We start from the raw sequence: 21,545 nt of genomic DNA on the forward strand, positions 1-21,545 counted from the left end.
TTACAACTAATGCAAATAAAGAGGAAAATAAGTAATACAAAATAATATAAAAATTAAAAGGAGCGTCTGACCTAGCCATCAGCACTTGAACTGACCGGGACAGCATAGTGTACGGTATGTACGATTAATACATACAGTATGTGCATACTGTTTGTACAAGGCAGGAAGGCACTATCACCAGAATATGAACATACATCTACAGTATATGTGTGTGGTTCTCACATCCACCCTCTGGGCCATTATGTGTGTATAAGGCCTGAACCTAGAATAAACTGTCCTTAAATGGCTTTGTAACTTATCAATTTGTTACATTAATCCCTAGAGACAAACATGGAACAAAGATGTTTGTCTTTCTGCATCATCATTATACAGTAGAGAGCATTTGTCCAGCAAATAAAATAAATAAATAAAAAGTAATAGGAATATTTGCTGTACAAATCGGTAGACCAAAAAAAAAGACACTGCCTAAAAATTAACGTGCATGGCATTGATGTTTATACATATTCATTATAAACCAAACAAAAGAAGAAAAAAAACATGCAACTCCCAAACTAGCACAAAAAAAACATGATTTTTTAAAATTGACATAGATCTGTGTCAATGGCGGCCAAGCGTTGGGTTTGAAATGATGTAGATCTGCGTCAATGGCAGGGAATGTGTTAACAGGCAACTGTCATAATTTAGTGTACATCAATAGTCCATGAACCATGTGCCGATGAAAACAGGGCTAATTAAATTAAACAAGAACATTATTTTGTTGCTGTCGGGCAGAAACCTCATCCAGTATCTCCATATTTCAAAATGTTTGTTTTTTTCCACCGTAAATTAATGTCCTACTTACAAGAGTCACACAACAGTAGTGACAATTTTCACCATTGCTTTTTTAAATAATAAAAAAAGTTACAGTTTTGGACATACAGTACAAGGTTTCCACCCGACAGCAACGATTCCCTCCATGGAGGGCACAGATACCTACTGAACATGATGGGAGGTTTGACACCCCACATCTATCCTACTGGAATCTATTGCCCTACCACCGCCACCATCTGTTAGATTCATAATCATCATCATCTTCTTCATCGTATGAAAAAACAGAATGCTCGTTTTCACCATTTTCAACAACCACGGGTGCATGTACTTCATGATCAACCACGGGTGCATGATCTTTCCTCAGCCTCAGAGAGAGACAGATGAGTCTGTAGCGACCAGAAGTCATCTTTCCCACAGTTTCCCACGTGTTCGTCTCTTCACAGTAGCGCTCGATGTTCTGGGGATACCTACATGAAGAGAGACAAATAGAACCCTTATCAGACAACGTCACACTGATAAGAGGCAGTGTGATAACTGTGATCGCTCCCAGATGAAATATATACTCCTTGTTTTCTATTGTGTGAAAGCGATAACAGTGCTCATCATCCATATTCTGCTGTCTATGGCATACACACAGGAGGACGTTGAATGAACTTAAACCAGCGCTCCTTCAAACAACAGGTTTGGGAATCTGTTTGAAATTAATTACATGCAATCCACACCTCTGGTGTGGAAAAGAAGACATAGACGGGGCCGAAAATGGAAAATTCTGTAACCATGTAGGCATTTTTGAGTAAAAGTTGGCATCCAGCATTTTTTCAAAGTTCAATGTGTCCCCAATAAGAATCCACCGGATGCAAGTGAAATAAGGGTCCCAGTTTTTTTTATTCCTCCGCCAAAGAAGATATGGTTTCACCACCACTTGTTTGTCTGAGCGTCTATTTCTAAGCAGGATTACGGAAAAACTACTGCGCCAACTTTTATGAAACTTGGTGGAAGGGTGTAGCATGGGCTGATGATGAACCAAATTAACTTCCCATGCCCCTCGGCCATAAGGGGGCGGGGCAATGGGCGTGGTCAATCGCAAAAAGACACCCAACTCCCAAATGGCTTCACATAACGCCACAAAACTTTGTAGCAGGGATGGTCATCGCCTAAGAAAGAACGGATGCACTTTACACATCCACTGGCTAAAAGAGGGCACGGCAACCTAATGGAGCCCAGCACAGCCCACCAGAGCCCATTATAGCCCATTATAGCCCACCAGAGCCCAGCAGTCCGGCACATTCCAGCACACAAAGTCCAGCCCACTGGGAGAAGTTAATGGGGGTAGTTAAATGACTGTAATAGGCTATACAGGGCTGGGTCCAGCTGGAATAGGCTAGACTAGAATGATCTAGGCCTTACTAGACTCTAATAGGCTCTATTAGGCTGTACTAGGCTCTTGTCAGCCCTGTAGCCCCTTTGCACTTGAGATTAACCACTGTGTCCACGGGCAATAGTTTTACAAGGGTTTGTGTCCACCGGCAATAGTTTTACATGAAAGTTTCTAGGCTATAGTATAGTACTGCCCCGTACAACCTAACAGAGCCCAGCACAGCCAACCAGAGCCCATTATAGCCCACCAGAGCCCAGCAGTCCGGCACATTCCAGCACACAAAGTCCAGCCCACTGGGAAAATAGCCTAGGGTATGGGGGTAGTTAAATGACTGTAATAGGCTATAAATGGTAAATGGTGCATTTATATAGCGCTTCTATCCGAAGCGCTTTACATTGATTGTGCCATTAACCCATTCACACACACATTCATACACCGATGGCGGAGGAAACCGTGCAAGGCACCAACCTGCTCATCGGGAGCAATTAGGGGTTCAGCGTCTTGCTCAAGGACACTTCGACACTAACTCTAGGGGAGCGCCCCAGCTATACAGGGCTGGGTCCAGCTGGAATAGACTAGACTAGAATGTTCTAGGTCTTAACACAATGCCTGCCAGAGTTTTTTCAGAACAGTCTGTAGCCTCTGCCAGGGTTTTGCCATGATTTTGGTACCTGTTCGCGTAGCCACAGATTTTTTTCCTCCAGTATGATTGATCCCCAGATGGTTTCTAATCACAGATGAGATTCAGGTGTGGTTTCACAAATGTCAACGTGGTCATTTTGACCTCGTTGACATGTGTTGTTTGATGTTTCAATATAGCTCAAAACCAGTAGTTTTAAACCAAAAAACAAAGTGAATTGTTTGTCCGTTTGAATTTTAACATTGAAGTGAATGGAGCAGCAAATCTTCGAACATTTTTAGCTCCTAATCTGTTCGTAATTCGACAAGGGTTGAAATTATAAAAAAATTCAAAAAAACAACAGCTGATTATTAAAAGACGTATATATACGTCTTTGGCAGGTAATCAGTTAATAGACTCTAATAGGCTCTATTAGGCTGTACTAGGCTCTTGTCAGCCCTTTAGCCCCTTTGCACTTGAGATTAACCACTGTGTCCACGGGCAATAGTTTTACATGGGTTTGTATCCACCAGCAATAGTTTTACATGAACATTTCTAGGCTATTAGAGTCTAGTAAGACCTAGAACATTCTAGTCTAGCCTATTCCAGCTGGACCCAGCCCTGTATAGCCTATTACAGTCATTTAACTACCCCCATACCCTAGGCTATTCTCCCAGTGGGCTGGACTTTGTGTTCTGGAATGTGCCGGACTGCTGGGCTCTGCTGGGCTCTCTCTAAAACTATTGCCAGTGGACAAAAACCCATGTAAAACTATTGCCCGTGGACACAGTGGTTAATCTCAAGTGCAAAGGGGCTACAGGGCTGACAAGAGCCTAGTACAGCCTAATAGAGCCTATTAGAGTCTAGTAAGGCCATTAAGTAAGTGGACATTAAAACATAGACTTAGATTCGAGAGCTAAACTTTTAGGACTAAAAGAGAAAAACAAATTGTAATGCCTTACCAAATTCTTGCATAATTTATGCTAATAAGGAAAGGTAGCATGATTGCACCATGGTAATAGATGGATTTCTGGACATCATAAACATGGACTTAAACTCTTACCTTTATAAGTTAATTAAAAGCTAAATTATAGCCTTTTCCCAGTTTTTGGCAATTAAGTTGCTCATTATGCAAATTTCTCGATATTTATGCCTAAACCGAAACTTTTATAGCTTGGCATCCGGCAGAAATGGATTCAGCGCCTAAAAATCATATAGAAACAACTCACTTAGTACTTTTACTCAAAAATACCTACCACATTGTTTTCCAGGGGGAATTTTCCATTTTCGGCCCTGTCTAACACCTTTTCCCAGACATTCGTGGAGCAGCCGTGTGTTACCTGTCCTTGTCGTCCCGCCCTCCCAGTACGTAGATCTTTCCATCCACTGCAACCGCGCTATGCATGTAGCGTTCCACTGGCATGGGGGCACACATGGTCCACTGGTTGGTTTTGGGGCTGTAGCATTCCATTGAGCGAGCCATGATCCTATAAGGATAACCCACGTTGCCACCTATAGATAACCAAGAAGAGCATAAGAACTGTAAGGGCGGATTCAGACTATGGTCCCGGGTGCGCACCCTGGACCACAGTGAATGTTGCCTACCGTTCCCCGAAACGGATCACCGTACCGTATCCAGTCTGAATCCACCCTTAGTGTGTTCTATTATGTGCCCAAACTAAGTTGAAGCGAGTCTTTTATGGAACTGACATTTTTTCAAGTACTGGACTTGCTGAGGTACTTTTACTTTACTTGAGTGTCAGAGTGTTTTTTACTTCTACTCTACATCTCATAGGCAAACAGTTAATTTTTTTCAAGTTAAGTTTATCAAATTCTTTTTTTGGGGGTGTTGTGAAAATTACAGATATGGTGTGTGTGATATCAAATGTGAGCTTACCATAATCACAGTAATCCTTAATCATATTCCATCATATTCAAGGGCTTTTGGAGATAAATGAGTGCGTCTGTGTCCAGCTGATGCTCGTTGACGCTCGTTAATGTTATATAATGTACATCAAGGCAATTACTTTTCTGCACTCATTTTCGGTTTCGGACAAGAATCTTCCTTTTGGTCCTAAAAAAACACCGCTTATCAATTAATCGGTTAATCGATCGATAAGATTATCAACTATCAATTAAAGAATTATTAATCGATAATTTGCATCCCTACTCCTTACTTTGCAGATTTGAAAGATTTTTTTAAATGGATATGAAAAAGAGGATTTTGGTGCCCTCTATGGAGACTTGACATTTCTGGTGGGCTCCTAGGCTAAAATCCTTCAGTAGGTCCTAAAAAAAGTCTCATGCAAAATGTGGTGCTTTTATCCGCTCCATAACGGTAATGCTAAAAAACAACATTAAGCAGGAGTGCAGGATTATTACTTTCAACAGAGTATTTCAACGTTCTGGTATTGCAATTTTTACAAGTAAAAAAAGCTGAGTACTTCTTCCACCACTAAGAGCCTTTAAGAACAGATATGATACCTGTAACGTAGATCTTTCCATTGAGAACGCAAGCAGCGGGATCATTACGCCGAACCTGCATAGGAGCGACCTCCGTCAAAACGGATGTTTCAGGGTTGTACTTGGCCACATGGGGCTTTTTCTTCTTATGAGGTGACATGCCACCTAGGGTCCAGGAGAACACACACACAAACACACACACACACACACACAATTCAAGAGAAGGATGAATACAAAAGTGTTATGCATCTGCATGAAACAAACACATCATGTACTCACACAAAGTGTCCTTCTCAGTTAACCATTATGACCAGGGTTCGATTTGTTATTTGCCATTTAGGCCTTTGTTACAACAAAATAGTGAAAATACTAGCTCTACCAAACTCACAGTGTCACATTGCAACATTTAATAATCAAATAATTAGAACTTTTTTTAAATGTTGAAATCTTTTGAAAACCTTCCTAAAACAGGGACACCACGGTTAATGTGATTAACATCTTACATCTAGAATTAACGAGACCCTGAGCGTGTCAGGAAGCAGGTTGGAGGCTATTAATTCCAATGGGAGAGTGAACGTGAACACAGCTTCTGAACCATTCTTTAGCCCCATGGTCAACAAACTAAATATTGGACACGATCGTCACAAGACAAACAAGATTCCCAAGATTTTCATGATGAAATGGCTTTTTTTCAGAGACACAAATCAGGAGAAAATCTACTTTATTATCGACCTCTCTCTGTCCCAGCAACACACTCTCGCGGGATCTAGCACCAGTAAACATAGGACGTTTGCGAGATTTGCCATCAGACGCCGGCGCCCACTTATTGATATCAATCAATCAATCTTTTTTTCATTTTTTTTTTCACAAGGGGCGCTCTAACGCAACTTAAGAATGATCTGAGGACCCTTTAAAATGGAATAGACGGATATGAATCCAGTCCAAAAAAAGTCGCTCCAATGATCTTGAGAAAAAGGTCCATATCTCCATATCTTTTTACAGTGGTAAAAAAAAAGCCATTTTCGACGCGCGATCACTGCAATGGCGGATCGCGTTAGAAATATTATTGTTCCAGTCGTTAGGCGGGACCCTCGGCCATCGCGGAGACACCTTTTGTTTACATACGGGTCCTCGTCGTGGCTTCTGCAGCTCTAAACAGATCGGCGTAAACAGTAAGAACGCTGGCACTGGATGTACCCCTTTTTAAAAAACCTCTGGCACTCGAGCCATTAACATAATTTATTTGTGTATTGTGTATAATGTTATTGAAATTGTGGTGTTTGCCAATTAGTTGGGGGCCCAATTGCAATTTCCTCATGGCCCACCAGTGGGCCCCTAACCCTGGTTGATTATCACATCAACCAACACAACCTCATGAACCTGCACGTGCATAAACATATCCCATACCAATAAAATAGAGCAGTCCATCTAGAGCCACCACTGTAGCAGGTATATAATCCGCAGCATTGACATCAGTGTAGGCTGCCACACCGACAGACTCTGTGAGCTGCCAGGTGTTGGTTTTGGGGTCGTAGCGCTCCAATGAGTCTGCGCTCTTGTGACCCCCTTGGCCGCCCACTGCAAACACATATCCATCCAGCATCACCAGCCCTATGGACCATGAGAGGTTGAGCAGGGAAACAATACAAATAAAATGTATCTGTACAACTGATGACCATGGTCATATGCACTATGCAGTCTCTGCTTGGTTAACAACGGAAACATCTATTAACGGTTAGTGCAAAACAAAGTATAAGACAGGGCAACTTGAATTTCAAATTGAAATGAAGTTAATGCGGGAAAAAAAAGAAAACTGTGCATATGTTATAGGACCAAATTATAAACATATAGCTACTACCACTGTCAAACGTTATAGCAAATTAGTTCATTTCATTAGATATGTGATGTTTGTATTGTATTTATGCCCCGTAACCCATTTAGAACTGGACACCTATACGTTGTTATACCTTTCAATCCGGGCACACCTTTTGTGTAATATTAGCTGCTGCTATATGTATATATATAGAAACAAGTTTTTTGTTGACATTTTTTAATTAAAACGTTTTTTAGAAAAAAAAGGGTCAGGATTTAGAAGGCGTTTTTAGAATCGGCCTCAGGTCTAAATGGATTAAAGGTTTTGGGTGAAGCAGACAGGATTTTGCTCTTTTTCAAGATATAAGTGGCAGCAGAAGCTAGTGAATAAATGAGTGCAATTTTCTTTTTCAATAATATAACTGCACAAATAATTGACATGAAATTGTCTATAAATTCTCTATTTGTCCTAATGTAAAGAGGAAGATTACTACTGGTATAATGGTAATCCCAAAATAGGGACAACAAGATTAATATGATTAAATAGAATGTCATACAGTGAATGTACAGCAGTTTGACAGCAGTTAGTCTTACTTAAGAAGAAGCGTGGCTCATTCATGGGAGCCATTTTCAACCAGGAGTTATGGTCAACATCATACCGCCACATCTCTCTACTGCCTGTACCTTTGCGCCGTGAACCTTTATATGTGACGAATCCTCCGGCCAAATACAGAAAGGAGCCTATGGTGGAAGCAGAGCGGAATTAAACCAACAAGCCTTGAATGTTAAAGACAAATATTTTCACACGCATACACAACTTAAAATGTCTTCACACACAGTATAGTCTGTCTTCTTCATCTTCTATACTACTGTGATGGTTCACTTATCAAGCCAAGAAATGCCATGCTTTCACCAGCTTTATTATAACTCTGTAGTTAGCGTCAAACCCATTCTGCCAGGTCTCGCTAGGGCGCGCAGCACTAGCCAACACAAAAGAGGGGGTTGAGGCGAAACAGGCTGAGAATTGATTGCATGAAACAATCACCTGTGCATCCAGTCGCAATGTTGGTAAACAAATAATTGGTCTATACCAGTGGTTCTCAAACTTTTTCATGTCAAGGACCCCCAAATTGACACTTATTAGCCCGCGGACCCCCATTTGAAAAGATAAGCCAGGGACCCCCATAAGAGAAGATTTTTACGGCTCTAGCAGTGATTCTCAACCATTTTAATTTCAAGGACCCCCAGTTTGACATGCATTAGGGCTGCGGACCCCATTTAATGGCATTTCTATCTCTGTTACCCCAATTTTTATTGTAAAATCAATGTTAATATAACTCTGAGAGTGTACAAATGGGACCAAATGGACCCGTTAGGGTTCATTTGGTTCCATTTGTACACTTTCAGAGTTACAGACCCATAGGGGTCCATTTGGTTCCTATCCATCATTTAGGCTGCTGGGGACCCCCTGGAACCCCCTCAAGTACCCCTGGGGGTCCCCGGACCCCACTTTGAGAACCATGGTCTATACAATTCATAAGATCACACAGAGCCAACTCTGTATACATAATACAGGCTACTACAGGGCTGAAAGGTTAGTCAACCTAACAAAAAAGTGACTTGTGAGATTCAACAAGGTAAACTTGATTGTGGGCATTCTACTATTGATATACGATTTAAACTGTTCAAGGGAACCAGTGAAAATACAAAACAACAACAAACCTGAACCAACATCTTAACTCATTGAGTGCCATTAACGCGTTTCACGTGTTTTACCGCTATGGCGCAACGTGCCATTAACGTGTTTCACGTGTTTTAGAAAAAAAGAAAAGAAAAAAAAGATATCTTGTTTTTTTTTTTAACCCAAGATATTATCTGAAGATTTGCAGCTTCATCCACTCCTTGTTTAACTTATAACTTAAAAAGGCTGTATCTCGCTTCCTAAGCACTTTTTTTTTACTTTGAAAAAAAATCAAAAAATCAAAATCAAAATGGCCAGAAATAGATAATAATAACACTCAATGAGTTAGAGTAGAAAAAGGGTTAATATTGTTGTATACAAAATCCTCCTCAGACTTCCCCATGAACAGATTTGCGTAATTAGAGCAGGGACTCCCTATGCTGACACCTTGACACTGAGGATAGTAAGGCTTCTCGAACTTGAAATAACATCTATTCAAAACCAGTTTAGTAAGTTCAACCAAAAAAACTGCTTTGCTTGAGCAAAAGATTTCATGTTATTTACAGTAGATGTTGTTTAGACAGACAGGTTTTGCGTTTACCTGGTATCCTAGCTTCTTTGAAGGACTGCCTTTTTCTCTTTGCATTCTACTTACAGTATGTGACTACATCGCTACAGATCAGTTCAGAGGTAAAACAGTAAGTTGATTGACTCGGTTAGTAATCCTCACCTGACATAACCACAGCATGCCAGTATACTTTCAGTGGCAGTTGTCCCAGAGTCCTCCACTGACTGGTCAGGGGATCAAAGCTCTCGACCTTCTGGATGTCACGAGTCTCAGATCCCATCATCACGATCACTTCAACAAGCAGGGTAGAAGGAGCAGGTGAGACATACAATAGTATAGAAGTAGAGAAACCACATTTATTTACAAATTAGAGACCATCTCACAGGCATGCTGGATTGATGTTGAGTTTCAGTGTGTCACATTTTAACCACCTAGAATTTAAAAAATGTTCAAAGTAGCGAAAGTAGCAGATCCACAAGCTCACAACACGTCACACTCATGCACAATTTGCTATTCTCCGTACGAGGAGTAGACCTGTCCCCCTCAGTCGACGATTCGAATAGTCAGTCGAAGACCCCCTCAGTCGACGCAAATGATTTGCTTCTTGTCTTCATGTTTTTTTTAACCAGTTGACTAATCATGAATCTTGAAATCCACCGTTTTGAGAGGAAATACTTCTTCTGTTGCAGCCAAGCTACTATGACACTACTATTTATAAATGTAAATAAGATCTCACGTGGATTAAACACATGATTTTGGCTTAAGTTCATAGTTATGATATGAAAACCATGCTCCTGCAACGTGTGTAACTCTTTGAACCTCTGCAGAATTGGGCGAGTGGTGTTAATTATCTCATGCTGGCTAGAGTAGCGCTGCGGTTAAGAGACGTCCGCACACAGCTGTATCTCTGATAAAAAGTTGACTGCGGTGTAATTATCAGGTACACAACAGTTCGGTCTCTTACTGTTATCTATTTTGTCTTGCACCAGTCACTACTGTCATCGCAGGAATGAACCTTACTTCAGTATAAAATGAAATTCCCACAAGGGTAGAGTCAATGGCCCTCATTTATCAACGCAGCGTATAAACCGGCGTATATTTTTCCATATATTCGGCCGTACACCAACGTCGAAGTCACACTTATCAAAGCATCCTACACAGCTGATCCGAGCGTACACTTGGTCCCAGCGTTGATAAATGTCACGGCTGAAACCGAGCGTCATTTAAATAACACGCCCTTAAATATTCTCAAAACGCCCCGATTTTACGACATGAAGACGAACCAGAATACGACAAAAGACGCCTCGCCACACACGCACACGCCCCTCTCTCTCTCTCACACACACACACACACACACACACACACACACACACACACACACACACACACACACACACACACACACACACACACACACACACACACACACACACACACGCCCGCCCGCCCAGCTGTGTTTCTCATGTAACCCGTACCGTAACAGTACAATCACGTAGGCTTGAAGCCTACATGAATGACATATTATGATACCAATCAATCACATCGCCATGAATGGAATCCGTTTGTATATTAATGTATTTAACCCATACCGAGCAGTGCGCGTTCGAGTTACATTAAAATAAAGCCGTCATGTAGGCTATTCCCATTTCCCAGTGAGACTCGGACCGTCGGACGGTCGAGTGCCGCGAGTCCCGTCCCACTCCGCATTAATGAGAGATAGCCTGGAGAGAACATTAATGAATGAAGGCTGGTGTGTGCTGGACATGGTTAAATGTCTCATCTCCCGGTGGCCATGAAAATATAACAGCAGCGTCGTTGCACCGGCAGAAGCGCTGTATATTTTTGAAAATAGTAGATCTACAAGCTCACAATGCGTCGCGATGCGACGCTGGCTTGTGAGCTTGTATATCTGCTATTTTCAATGTAGCCAGATATACAATCTTATCTGAATGACTGTTAAAGCAAAAGCAGTTTGTTTAAATTACTTTATAAAATGTTATATTTTCACAGGGATTATTTATTAGTGTAGATATACATTTTGGAGTGGATTATGTGTCTAGATGCCTGTCAGACAGTCAGACAATGTTGCTCTGCAGGTCTAGAATGGAATAAACGGGCGCAGCCAAAGTCAACAACTGGTCCCGACCAGACGTGAGATCTCAGCGTACCGTAGGATGAAGCCCACGTCAGGATATATTGATAAATGCCGAAAGGTGCGGTGATCTCGCCGTACGCCCATTATTTGGGCTGCACCACGTTGATAAATGAGGGCCAATGTATTTATTATACAAAAGGCGAGCGCTCTCGGAGACTGACCCATGCAAATGCAGCCTCTCGATCATCAGACATGTCTCTTTTATCTTTTTTTAAGGGGGCACGGTGGCGCAGTCGGTAGCGCTGTCGCCTCACAGCTAGAAGGTCCTGGGTTCGATTCCCGCAGGGGACGCTGTGGGCGCTGGGGGCGTGTTCTCTCCTCCGCGTCATCAGTGCCCACACCCTAGGTGGGGTTGGCGAAAGGGCCTTTCTGTGTGGAGTTTGCATGTTCTCCCCGTGTCTAGGGTAGGTACCCTCACAAAAAACATGCAGTAATCCTGGTCACTATACTGCCTCCCCCTGGCCAGCCGGGGCGCCTGATGGAGGGGAAGGGAACTGGTTGGAATAACGTGTTCCTTCCACGTGCTACGTCCTACCAGGGAAACTCTCCCCTGTCAGGTGATAAGAAGAAGGTCAGTTGGCTCTCATGCATTGAAGGAGGCATGAGCTCGGCCCTGGCCTCCCTAGGTTGGCAGAGGGAAGGTAGTGCCCAGGATTACACGCTTAGGCATTGGCACTAGGGTGAAAAAATAGGGGTTACAAAATCGTGGGATACAAATTTAGATAAAAAAAGAGTGTATTTTATACAAAAACAAGAGAACACAAATAGTTGGAGGTGTGGTTAGTGGACAGAGTCCTACATGGCTCTATTTAGAAATAGTTATTCTGACAGGCTACCAACAGGTAAGAACATGGCTTGCCTACTACTGTGAGTTGTAAATAGACCTGCAGTGTAGGCAAATGTCCTTCCAGTGGAAGGCTCATAGGAGTTATAACTATAATCATGGGAAAAACAGTGTAGTATTGCCATAATTCTATTACAATACTGGATGTGCAACATAGCTCTTTGATACAGTTGCGTTCAGAACTGTATGTAGACAGTCTGCAGGATTGTTGTCAATTAAAATACGCAGTCTGCCATAATGTAGTCAACTGATTCATTGCTTTTAAATGTTCAAAAAATATTCATATTCAATTCATATGGCGCTACACAGCACTGTGCTGCACTGAAACACTTGGAATTGTAGCCTCCAATAAGGTCATAACTCATAATGACCCATTTTCTATATAAAAACAAATCTTTGAATATTCACATTAAAATCCCGAATCTGATTCGACTAGTTAAATCCTTAGCCGGGGACAGCCCTAACGATGAGGTATATAGGGCTTAAGTGCATACGAGCGGAGCTGGAGCGGGGCAAATTTAAACGTAGCGGGGAGTGGGCTTACTAAAAGGTAGGGAACTCGGAGCAAGGACCGCCCGCCGCTCCAATCGCCTCCAGTCGGGGCCGCACACCACATGTTTGAGCATGCCCGGTCGCACAGAGGGACACAAAGAAATCCTCGAATCTTCGAATGTGCAACAGAAGTGCACATTCACATTTCTCCGTGATTCACGCTGTAGGCCTATGTTTATCTCACCAGCCAATCAAAGGATACAATACGATTTGAAACGCAAGTGACAGGTTTTGGCTGAACCACACTCGCTATTCGAGTCCCCCCCTCTCTCTGGAACCTGGTGATTAATCATTACAGCCTCACTATGTAACATTTGCTTAATGAATAACATGCAATTTTGTCCAGTCTGTATGGTAGAGTATGTTAATACAATATAACTTATACAATTGGGGTGGTTGTATTTTGTCTCCCTGCTCTTGACTTCTATTGAGACATTTAAATTGTGTCAAAGGTCATGTCTCACCTAGATAGAAGGCTCTATTAGCTGAGCTCAATTGTAAAAATGTCAGCACTTAAGCTGGAAACCAGGTTCAAATCCAGGCTAGAAGAGTTAAGTTCCACAGTGCTGCTTTAACCGCCGCTAGCATGCTCTGGTCCGCACATCGATGCCGTCGCATCATTAATGTTAAAAATACATTTCCGATCCATATGTGTTCAATTTTACACCCCTATTAGGTATGTTTGCACATTGTGGGAATTTGTCTCTGCATCAGCTGCATGCATGCGTGTGTTCAGCAGGGTACCTGTGGTCCTACGTGGGCGTGCTGTGTTGCAGTAGGGCCAATCCTTGATCTGAGGCCAATCCTTGGCCTCAGAGATGAACCTCTGGCAGCCCTGGTTTTCTTTCACCACCTCCAGAGACTCAATCACAGTGTGTAGGTAGGAGGGACTGATGAGAGGCAGACGGATTTGCTCCAGCACCTTAAAGAACACATACAACACTTTATTTAATACTGTATATTGGGCGAACATCATTATATAACAATCATGCATAGTAACAGCTAGTACCATATCGTTGCGGTCGGTTAGGCACCTCTTATTTCCATTATACTTTTTGTGTGTTTTTCCCCCCGTAAATTAACGCCCTACTTGGTCATACTACAGTGTCACACAAAAGCGTCAAACATATTTGAATCCTGAAAAGTAACAGTAAAAAGTTTCCACACGACAGAGATGATATATACTGTAGATGATAATAATAATAATAATAATAATAATATGAATGTCTTCATTGTTCCCTCAGGGATGTTCATCTTCACAGTCTGTTCAACACATAACCATATAGTACAGAACAACATACCATCATAACACCAAGACAATACATCAAGTGCCCATTTTTACACTAAAACCGTCCCATCAGTGAGGCAGTTTGTTTAATGCCGGAATGGCTGAAGGAGGGACAAAACATCTACTAAAACGAAGCAAGATGCCAAGCATGTATTGGACAGCAGACGCCGTTCTAGGCAACTACCTTGCATTTAGATGTCCCCAGACGCATCGATAGGCGGAGAGACCACCGATCGTCTGGCGAGGTGACTGACCTTTTCAAAGTTCTGCTTGCGGGTAGGACACTTGGCTAACCACAACATGGCAGCCTCAAACGCCATGTCCTCCTTGGGCACATTGAGGTGGTCACTCGCAAGAATGTCTGCCAGTCTCTCCACAGAGAGAGAGAGGAACTCTTCCTATTAGTAGAGAAAAAAACATACAGTAGAGTAGCTGATAGAACATACTTCATACTGAAGTAACATGTTCTCCTTTTAAAGTGGTCACTGCTGATGGTTGGTCTGTTTAATGAAATGGTTCAAAAGAATAAAAGTCCACACAATAGCATTGCTCCTAAACGTTGTACCACCTGTACCACTTTTCTGTGTTTTAGTACAAAAAAAAAGTACAAAAAAAACACTTTTAGGAGCAATGCTGTTGTGCAGACTTTTATTCTTTTGAACTCTGTGTCCAGCACCAGCAACGAACTAGATGTAAGCAACCCACTTCCGAGCTTGTTTAATGAAATGGACGTGTGACTGTAGTGTAGATTATTAATACATATGCAATCACTGAACAATGACTAATTGAATGTTTCTACCCAGGTTTGTGTCAGTTGTGGTGGTGAAAGGTTGAGTAATACCAAATAAAACTAAGTTATAGGCAGTTGAGGTGGGTAGATGGATAGAGATACTGTACAGGAGCAGCGATTGTGTGACCATGGCAGTTGCGTTGGAGAACGATGTATCCGTAATTCACAGCCTGGACAATCAATATGTTTATGTATTCTATCTGTAGACATCTTATCTTGGTGTATGTTAATTTTGTGAGTGTCTTTGTAAGCCCATGCGGGCTGAGCATCTTGTGGTGCAGGAGACTATAATAAAACATTCTATCTGTCTATCTATCTATCTATAGGATAAAACAGGCCAACAACGGAACAAACAACTTGTATAATGTATGACTCTTCAACGACTGACTGACCTGCTGGTAGATGACACAGAAGTGTTGCAGAATGTGATCCATGCTGCGTTTCTCCATCGTTTTGCAGGAGTGAGCCTCGGCAAAGCAGTAAACCCCTATACAGTTATTCATGTCCATGTGACGCAGCATGTAGTCACAGCAGGCCTGTCGAACAGCCGTGACGTCCAACAAGTTGCATGCTGCTAGCAGGGCCTACACAAAATTAACAAAATATCTTTACTTAGCACCAATAGGACAAACATGACAATTAATAGTTTCTGATAATTAGGGATGGGCATCGTGTAGGTTTGATCCGATAGCGGTGCTAAACTGGTATTTTTAAAACGGTGCCATAACCGATACTTTTCAATACAAAAACTTTTTTTTTATGTCAACCCCAATTCGAACAATGTTGTACTAAACCGCTGCTAAACTGTTATTTGTTTTAAAAAAGGTGCCTAAACGGTGCCAGAACTGATACTTTCCCATACAAAAAAAAATGTCAATGACATTAATAGTATTTTTTCCTTTTTTGAACAATGTTGTACTAAAGGGGGACACACATTCTGAGAGCATGCTGCAACAGTGCTGCATTACTTTGCACTGATTCTAAATCATCACACAGGTTACACAGCACTACAAAACGCTACCTATTCTGTACTATACTACTATAGGGTATCGGTAGTATCAGATGTGATGGTACCGGTTCTCAGAACTCAATCCTAATGATAACACATTACCTGCACATTTGCAGAGGAGATGGACACCTTAGATGTGTAGGCATAGTTCACCAACAAACCAATCATCTGAGGTTCCACTCCGCTGATGGTCACCCTTTCCTGTGTGGACTCCCTCATGCCTGATGTAAACATTGCCTGTGCAGGTTGAAATAAGGTGAATAAGCTCATAGCGCATCACTTCGTGCCGCGCTATGAGCTACAAGCTCATAGCGCGGATCTGCTATTTTTTTAAAAAGCGTGAACATTATGGCGGCAAATCTTTGAATATATATCTTTAAAGCAAACATTTTTAACTAAAATCTTTGCTTCTGGAGGTCCCTGCCTGGCACAAAATATTTTGAGATGGGCGTCTGCGGCCAAATACATATCATTTTGGGGGTCCTTGACATGCAAAAGTTTGAGCAACACTGATATAGCAACATACGTCTTTCAGAAAACTGTTTAAATCAACCACAGGTTTAACAGCAGCAGGTCAATAAAAGTGTGGTATTTTACCTCAAAGTAAGGGCTGAAGGAGGCCAGTACGTAACGATGGCAGGGGAACTCCTGTCCCTCACAGCAGAGAATCACATCACACAAGGTAGTGTTGAGCCGCAGCCTGTTGAGGCCCTCTAACACCTTGTTAGGATGGCTGGTATCCACAAACATCCATTCTCTATCATCCACTGAGGATAGATGTACGCTGGTGTCGTCCTCCTGAAATGCAACAGACAACATCCAGAAGATTTTATGAATCAGACAAATAAACTAGAATTGTTCTGATAGAGATACCAGTCTCGGAAAAGCTACCGATACTATCTAACATGCTGGTATCGGCGAGTACGCCAGTCTATGCCATTCTGTTACCCTGTAATGGACCCTTCGCTAAGCCCCACCCACTCCACTCTGTGACTGGTGGTCCGGAGAGTTAGTCACACCCAGGCCTGGCAGCGCCTGGCAAACTTGCATGTTAAATGATGGCTTTTCCCCTTAAAAATAATCGATCATTTCAGCAGCAATAGCTTCAAAATCTCTTCTAAATCTAGTCAACAAGGCCTGCAGTAGGCTATGCACTGGACAAATGTGCATGACATTATTTCAATGAACTAAAAACACGGGAAATGTTAGAGGGAGTAATAGCCATGGATACACGACGGTCGACTGTCTCGACCGTCATGGATGAACTTCAACCTGGTGTTTGCACTTTCTCCATTTACAGCCCGTACATCTACAGAAACCTTCATATTTCAAATATAAAGTGCTTATCCCATGGCCACGGATGTTACATTTATATATGTATGTGTATGTACGGGTTCTCAAAAGTACCCGTATCATCCGTATTGTTCAATAAAAAGCATTTTAATCTGATCGGTGGCCATTTTCTCCATATGCGTTCAACTAAGCGACCCTATCGGTTGGTAGGTGTATTGCACTCTGATACATTATAACTCTATGAGAAAATGGCCACCGATCGGATTAAAATGCTTTTTATTGAACAACACAGAACCCCCCCCCCCCCGTTCACAAAACTGTCCGGTGGGCACCGTGCTGACCTGGCAGGGTAATCTAGAGTGATGTTTCTCATCTACCCCTCTCCATCTTCCCCTTACCCTCCCATCAGCACCAATCTGCCCTAATCCCCCTCAATATTAAGGCCCTTACCCTTCCATTCTGCACCAACCTTTACCAAACAGCTTCGAACCTTCTACAATTCAGCCTAGACAAGACAGACAGACAGACAGACAGACAGACAGACAGACAGACAGACAGACAGACAGACAGACAACTCTCACATGGTCAGTGTCCAGTCTCAGTCTCTTGGCAGCCTGTGGTGATCCACTCTGGCAGGCAGCAGCCATGGCTGAGGTGAGGGTCGTGTCTGCAGAGAGAACAGAACACACATTACTGTTACATCTGGTTACATACACAGTAATAATACAATTAAACAAAAATCAACTGTTGATTACAGCGATTTCATTCCATTTAGGCTATAGGCATAGTGAAATAAGGTATTGTGTTAAAGGGATATTTCACTTAAAAAAAAGGGGGGCATTTTCTCGTCAACTCAGGCAGAGCACCCCGGACAGTTTTTAAGTTGCTTGATTCAGTATTTAGATATTTGATATTCATAAAATACAATAAAAAATAAAAAAAAGGAATCGAAAAAGTACGACCCCTCACATATTAGGAGGGCAGGGTGAGTCACCAGAACCATGGTTAAAATGGAGTTTGAAGTTACAATGGGTTTGTATAGGAAGGGGGCGTGTCTGATTAAATGAATATCAAATATCTAAATACTGAATCAAGCAACTTAAAAACTGTCTGGGGGGCTCACAAAATCTTAAACGGATATTTCACTTTAAATGTTAAGTTACTCTCTCACCACATTTAAAATGCAAAGAAACAGCTTGACTTATCAGCTAATTATGTTGTCATCTGATAGACTGAAGCTCTATTTATTCATCTGAAATACTGAATCTTTATTTAATCAGGGGAGATTTGTTGAGCATATCAAGTATGTTTCAGTCATTTCCTGCCTACACACAGTGTAGGTTCAGTTAGCAGGCATTTGTAACTGGGAGCTGCCCAGTACAAGCAGTCTTCTACGGCTGGCAACTGGAGCAGTTTTAGTATTATAATATGATTCTTTCTCTTCTTTGACAAATGAACATGGAAATGTTTGTCAGTTGAGTGCATTAGCGTCATTATGGCTCCTATGCACACTCAACGTTCTGTGTATTGTGGCATTAAGTAACACATCAGCCACACGCCCTAAAGGAGTGGTTCTCAAACCTCTTCATGTCAAGGACCCCCAAATTGATAATATGGCTGCCTGCGGGAAAGAAAATGTGCCAGGGACCCCCAGTGGAAAACATTTGTGTTCAAAAAAATCGAAGATTTTTAAAACATGTTCAGAAATAGCAGATGTACTAGCTTGCAGCGCGGTACTGTATATCTGCTATTTTGTGAATAGCCAACATAAACAATATGGATAAAGTGGTTAAGATAATAGTGATGATGTACAGTATTAAGACATTTAGCTGGAGACCCCCAGGTCTCCCACCAAAGACCAGACCCCACTTTGAGAACCAAAGCCCCAGACTCTTCAACCTCCTGGCTTCTAAACTGTGGTATAAACGATGGTTAAACTAGGCTGATATTAGCTTATATGCATGTTATCTGTTCACATGCTATTGTTATTCAGATTTTTGTTATTTAGATAACATGCTATTTTGACAGATCCTAGGATTGATGTTTACCTGGTATCCTAGTTTCTTTGAAGCACTAAACTGCTGTCTTTGCACTCTTTATGTGATCATTTACCCAGACTGTTTGTTGACTAGGGTTCATGTCATTTACTCTGATGTTGCACTAGGAAATCACTCTGGATAAGAGTGTCCCCTAAATGCTTAAACTGCTATTATTGTAACACACAACGCGACCACAGAGGTGTAGTAGAGCAAGGGTTCCCAAACTCCCCCATGGGGGTCCCCAAATTGTTTAGGGGGGTCCCCAGATGATTAGCTTAATGTGCAACATTGTTTTGTCACTCAACAGTAAACAAACCAACATACAGTATAAGTGTATACAGGGTATCTGCACATTTCTAAAGTGACACTTTAATGACTTTTAAGATATTTTTAATACCAAATTGGCCAAATATTACATCAGAAAGATGCAAACATTGTGAAAATAGCCAATATACAAGCTTTCAACGCCTCGCACTTGTAAATCGGCTATTTTCACAATATGTATCAATGGAACCGAGTCGAATTCCAAGTGCTTGTCAGGGTCCCCAGTTCACATATGATTATTATACTGGGGGGGTCGCAGCCTAAAAAGTTTGGGAACCCTTACAGTAGGGAACCTGTTGTCACTGTAACACTGACAATGACCATAATAGTGGTTGTAAGAATCAGTGTACACGTCTCTGACTGCAGCATTCATAATTATTATTGTACACTATTTGCACATTACCGAGTGCAGTATACATATAGCATTCATATTTATTATTGTATACTATTTACACATCACTGACTGCAGCATTCATATGTATTAGTATATGCTATTTATTTACACATCACTGAGTGCAGCATACATATAGCATTAATATCACGTGGTATCTGATTCTAAAAGAATACAGAGTTATGACTGGCATGCCATACAGGCAAACATTTAAGTAAACAAATAGCTGTGCAAAAACTTAAATCAATCTACACAATATACAGTACAGTCTACTTGTCATTTTACTCTTATTTTTCAATCTCCATTTTTTAAAAACTTATTTTGTTGTTATTGTATTCAAATGAATGACCTTTATATTGTGTTTTTTTTTTTGCTCACATAGTTGGGTCCTATAGGACATTGGTTCTCAAAGTGGGGTCCGGGGACCCCCAAGGGTCCTTGAGGGAGTTCCAGGGGGTCCCCAGATAAATGATGGCTAGTTAGGAACCAAATGGACCCTTATGGGTCTGTACGTCTGAGAGTGTACAAATCCATTTGTACACTCTCAGAGTTACATTAAGATTTCACAATATAAATTGGGGTCCCAGAGATAGAAATGCCATTAAATGGGGGTCCTTAGCCTATAATACATGTCAAACTGGGGGGTCCTTGAAATTAAAATGGCTGAGAATCACTGCTAGAGCCGAAAAACATCTCCTGTTATGGGGGTCCTTGGCATATCTTTTCAAGTGGGGGTCCGCGGGCTAATAAGTGTCAATTTGGGGGTCCTTGACAAGAAAAAGTTCACTAATGTAAAGCACATTGAACTGCAGTCCTGTTTCAGGGAGATAAACGTGTATTTGAAGTAATAGTTTAGGACAGCAAGTAAATGTTAATAATAATAATACTAAAATAACAGCTCAAATAAACATACCTCGTCGTCACCAGTGTGAATCACGACAGCCGCTCCAAACAAACCACAATGAAATGGTGTTGTTATAAATGCTGTTAAATAAACAAACAACGAAATATTCGCGTTTCGATTCCAAACAAAATCATAACAAACTATCAGCCGCTTGTACACTTTAAAGGAGCTGTGTCACCACTAACTGTGTCCTGCTGACAACAACACAAGCAGTGCCATGGTTCCGGACACAATGGTTCCGGACACACACCATGTCAATACAAAACAAGTCCATTGAATAAATCATATTTTGTATCTATATTCAGTGGTGGAAAGTAACTAATTACATTTACTTAAGTACTGCACTTAAGTTAAGTACAATTTTGAGGTATTTGTACTTTACTTGAGTATTTCCAATTTCCAATACTTTTACTTCTACTCCGCTACATCTCAGAGGCAAATATTGTACTTTTACTCCACTACAATTATTTGAACACTTTAGTTACTAGTTACTTTTCAGATATAAACTATGATATAATGAAATATTTTGTACTTTTACTTTTGGTACTTTAAGTACATTTTGATGCCAAAAGTTTGTACTTTTACTCAAGTACATTTTTAATTTTGGACTTTTACTTGTAACAG

General features: G+C 41.4%; 1 protein-coding gene across 1 annotated transcript; it reads right to left on the minus strand.

Moving 5' to 3' along the window:
• Window positions 1-920: 920 nt before the first annotated feature.
• LOC311060751 (kelch-like protein 24) lies at window positions 921-21,069 on the minus strand. Its single transcript, XM_084079064.1, has 13 exons — window positions 20,931-21,069; window positions 17,845-17,930; window positions 16,568-16,768; window positions 16,073-16,207; window positions 15,354-15,545; window positions 14,426-14,569; window positions 13,628-13,805; window positions 9,494-9,622; window positions 7,677-7,823; window positions 6,678-6,881; window positions 5,292-5,435; window positions 4,148-4,319; window positions 921-1,277 (listed from the first exon to the last, which is right to left on the minus strand). The coding sequence occupies exons 2-13, from the start codon at window positions 17,908-17,910 to the stop codon at window positions 1,031-1,033; spliced, it is 1,959 nt and encodes a 652-aa protein (XP_083935190.1). The 5' UTR covers window positions 17,911-17,930; window positions 20,931-21,069; the 3' UTR covers window positions 921-1,030.
• Between the last annotated feature and the right edge of the window lie 476 nt (window positions 21,070-21,545).

Source organism: Gymnoscopelus microlampas, assembly GCF_963454915.1.
Source record: "Gymnoscopelus microlampas genome assembly, chromosome: 2".
Classification (NCBI taxonomy): Eukaryota; Metazoa; Chordata; class Actinopteri; order Myctophiformes; family Myctophidae; genus Gymnoscopelus; species Gymnoscopelus microlampas.

What these genes read in the sequence shown, in the direction of transcription:
- LOC311060751 (XM_084079064.1), bottom strand. Translation starts at nt 17,910, where the DNA reads ATGGCTGCTGCCTGCCAGAGTGGATCACCACAGGCTGCCAAGAGACTG. An exon ending in TGAGACTGGACACTGACCAT is followed by an intron (nt 16,769 to 17,844) that starts GTGAGAGTTGTC and finishes GTTGCATTTCAG; the next exon opens with GAGGACGACACCAGCGTACA. An exon ending in CCTTCAGCCCTTACTTTGAG is followed by an intron (nt 16,208 to 16,567) that starts GTAAAATACCAC and finishes CAACCTGCACAG; the next exon opens with GCAATGTTTACATCAGGCAT.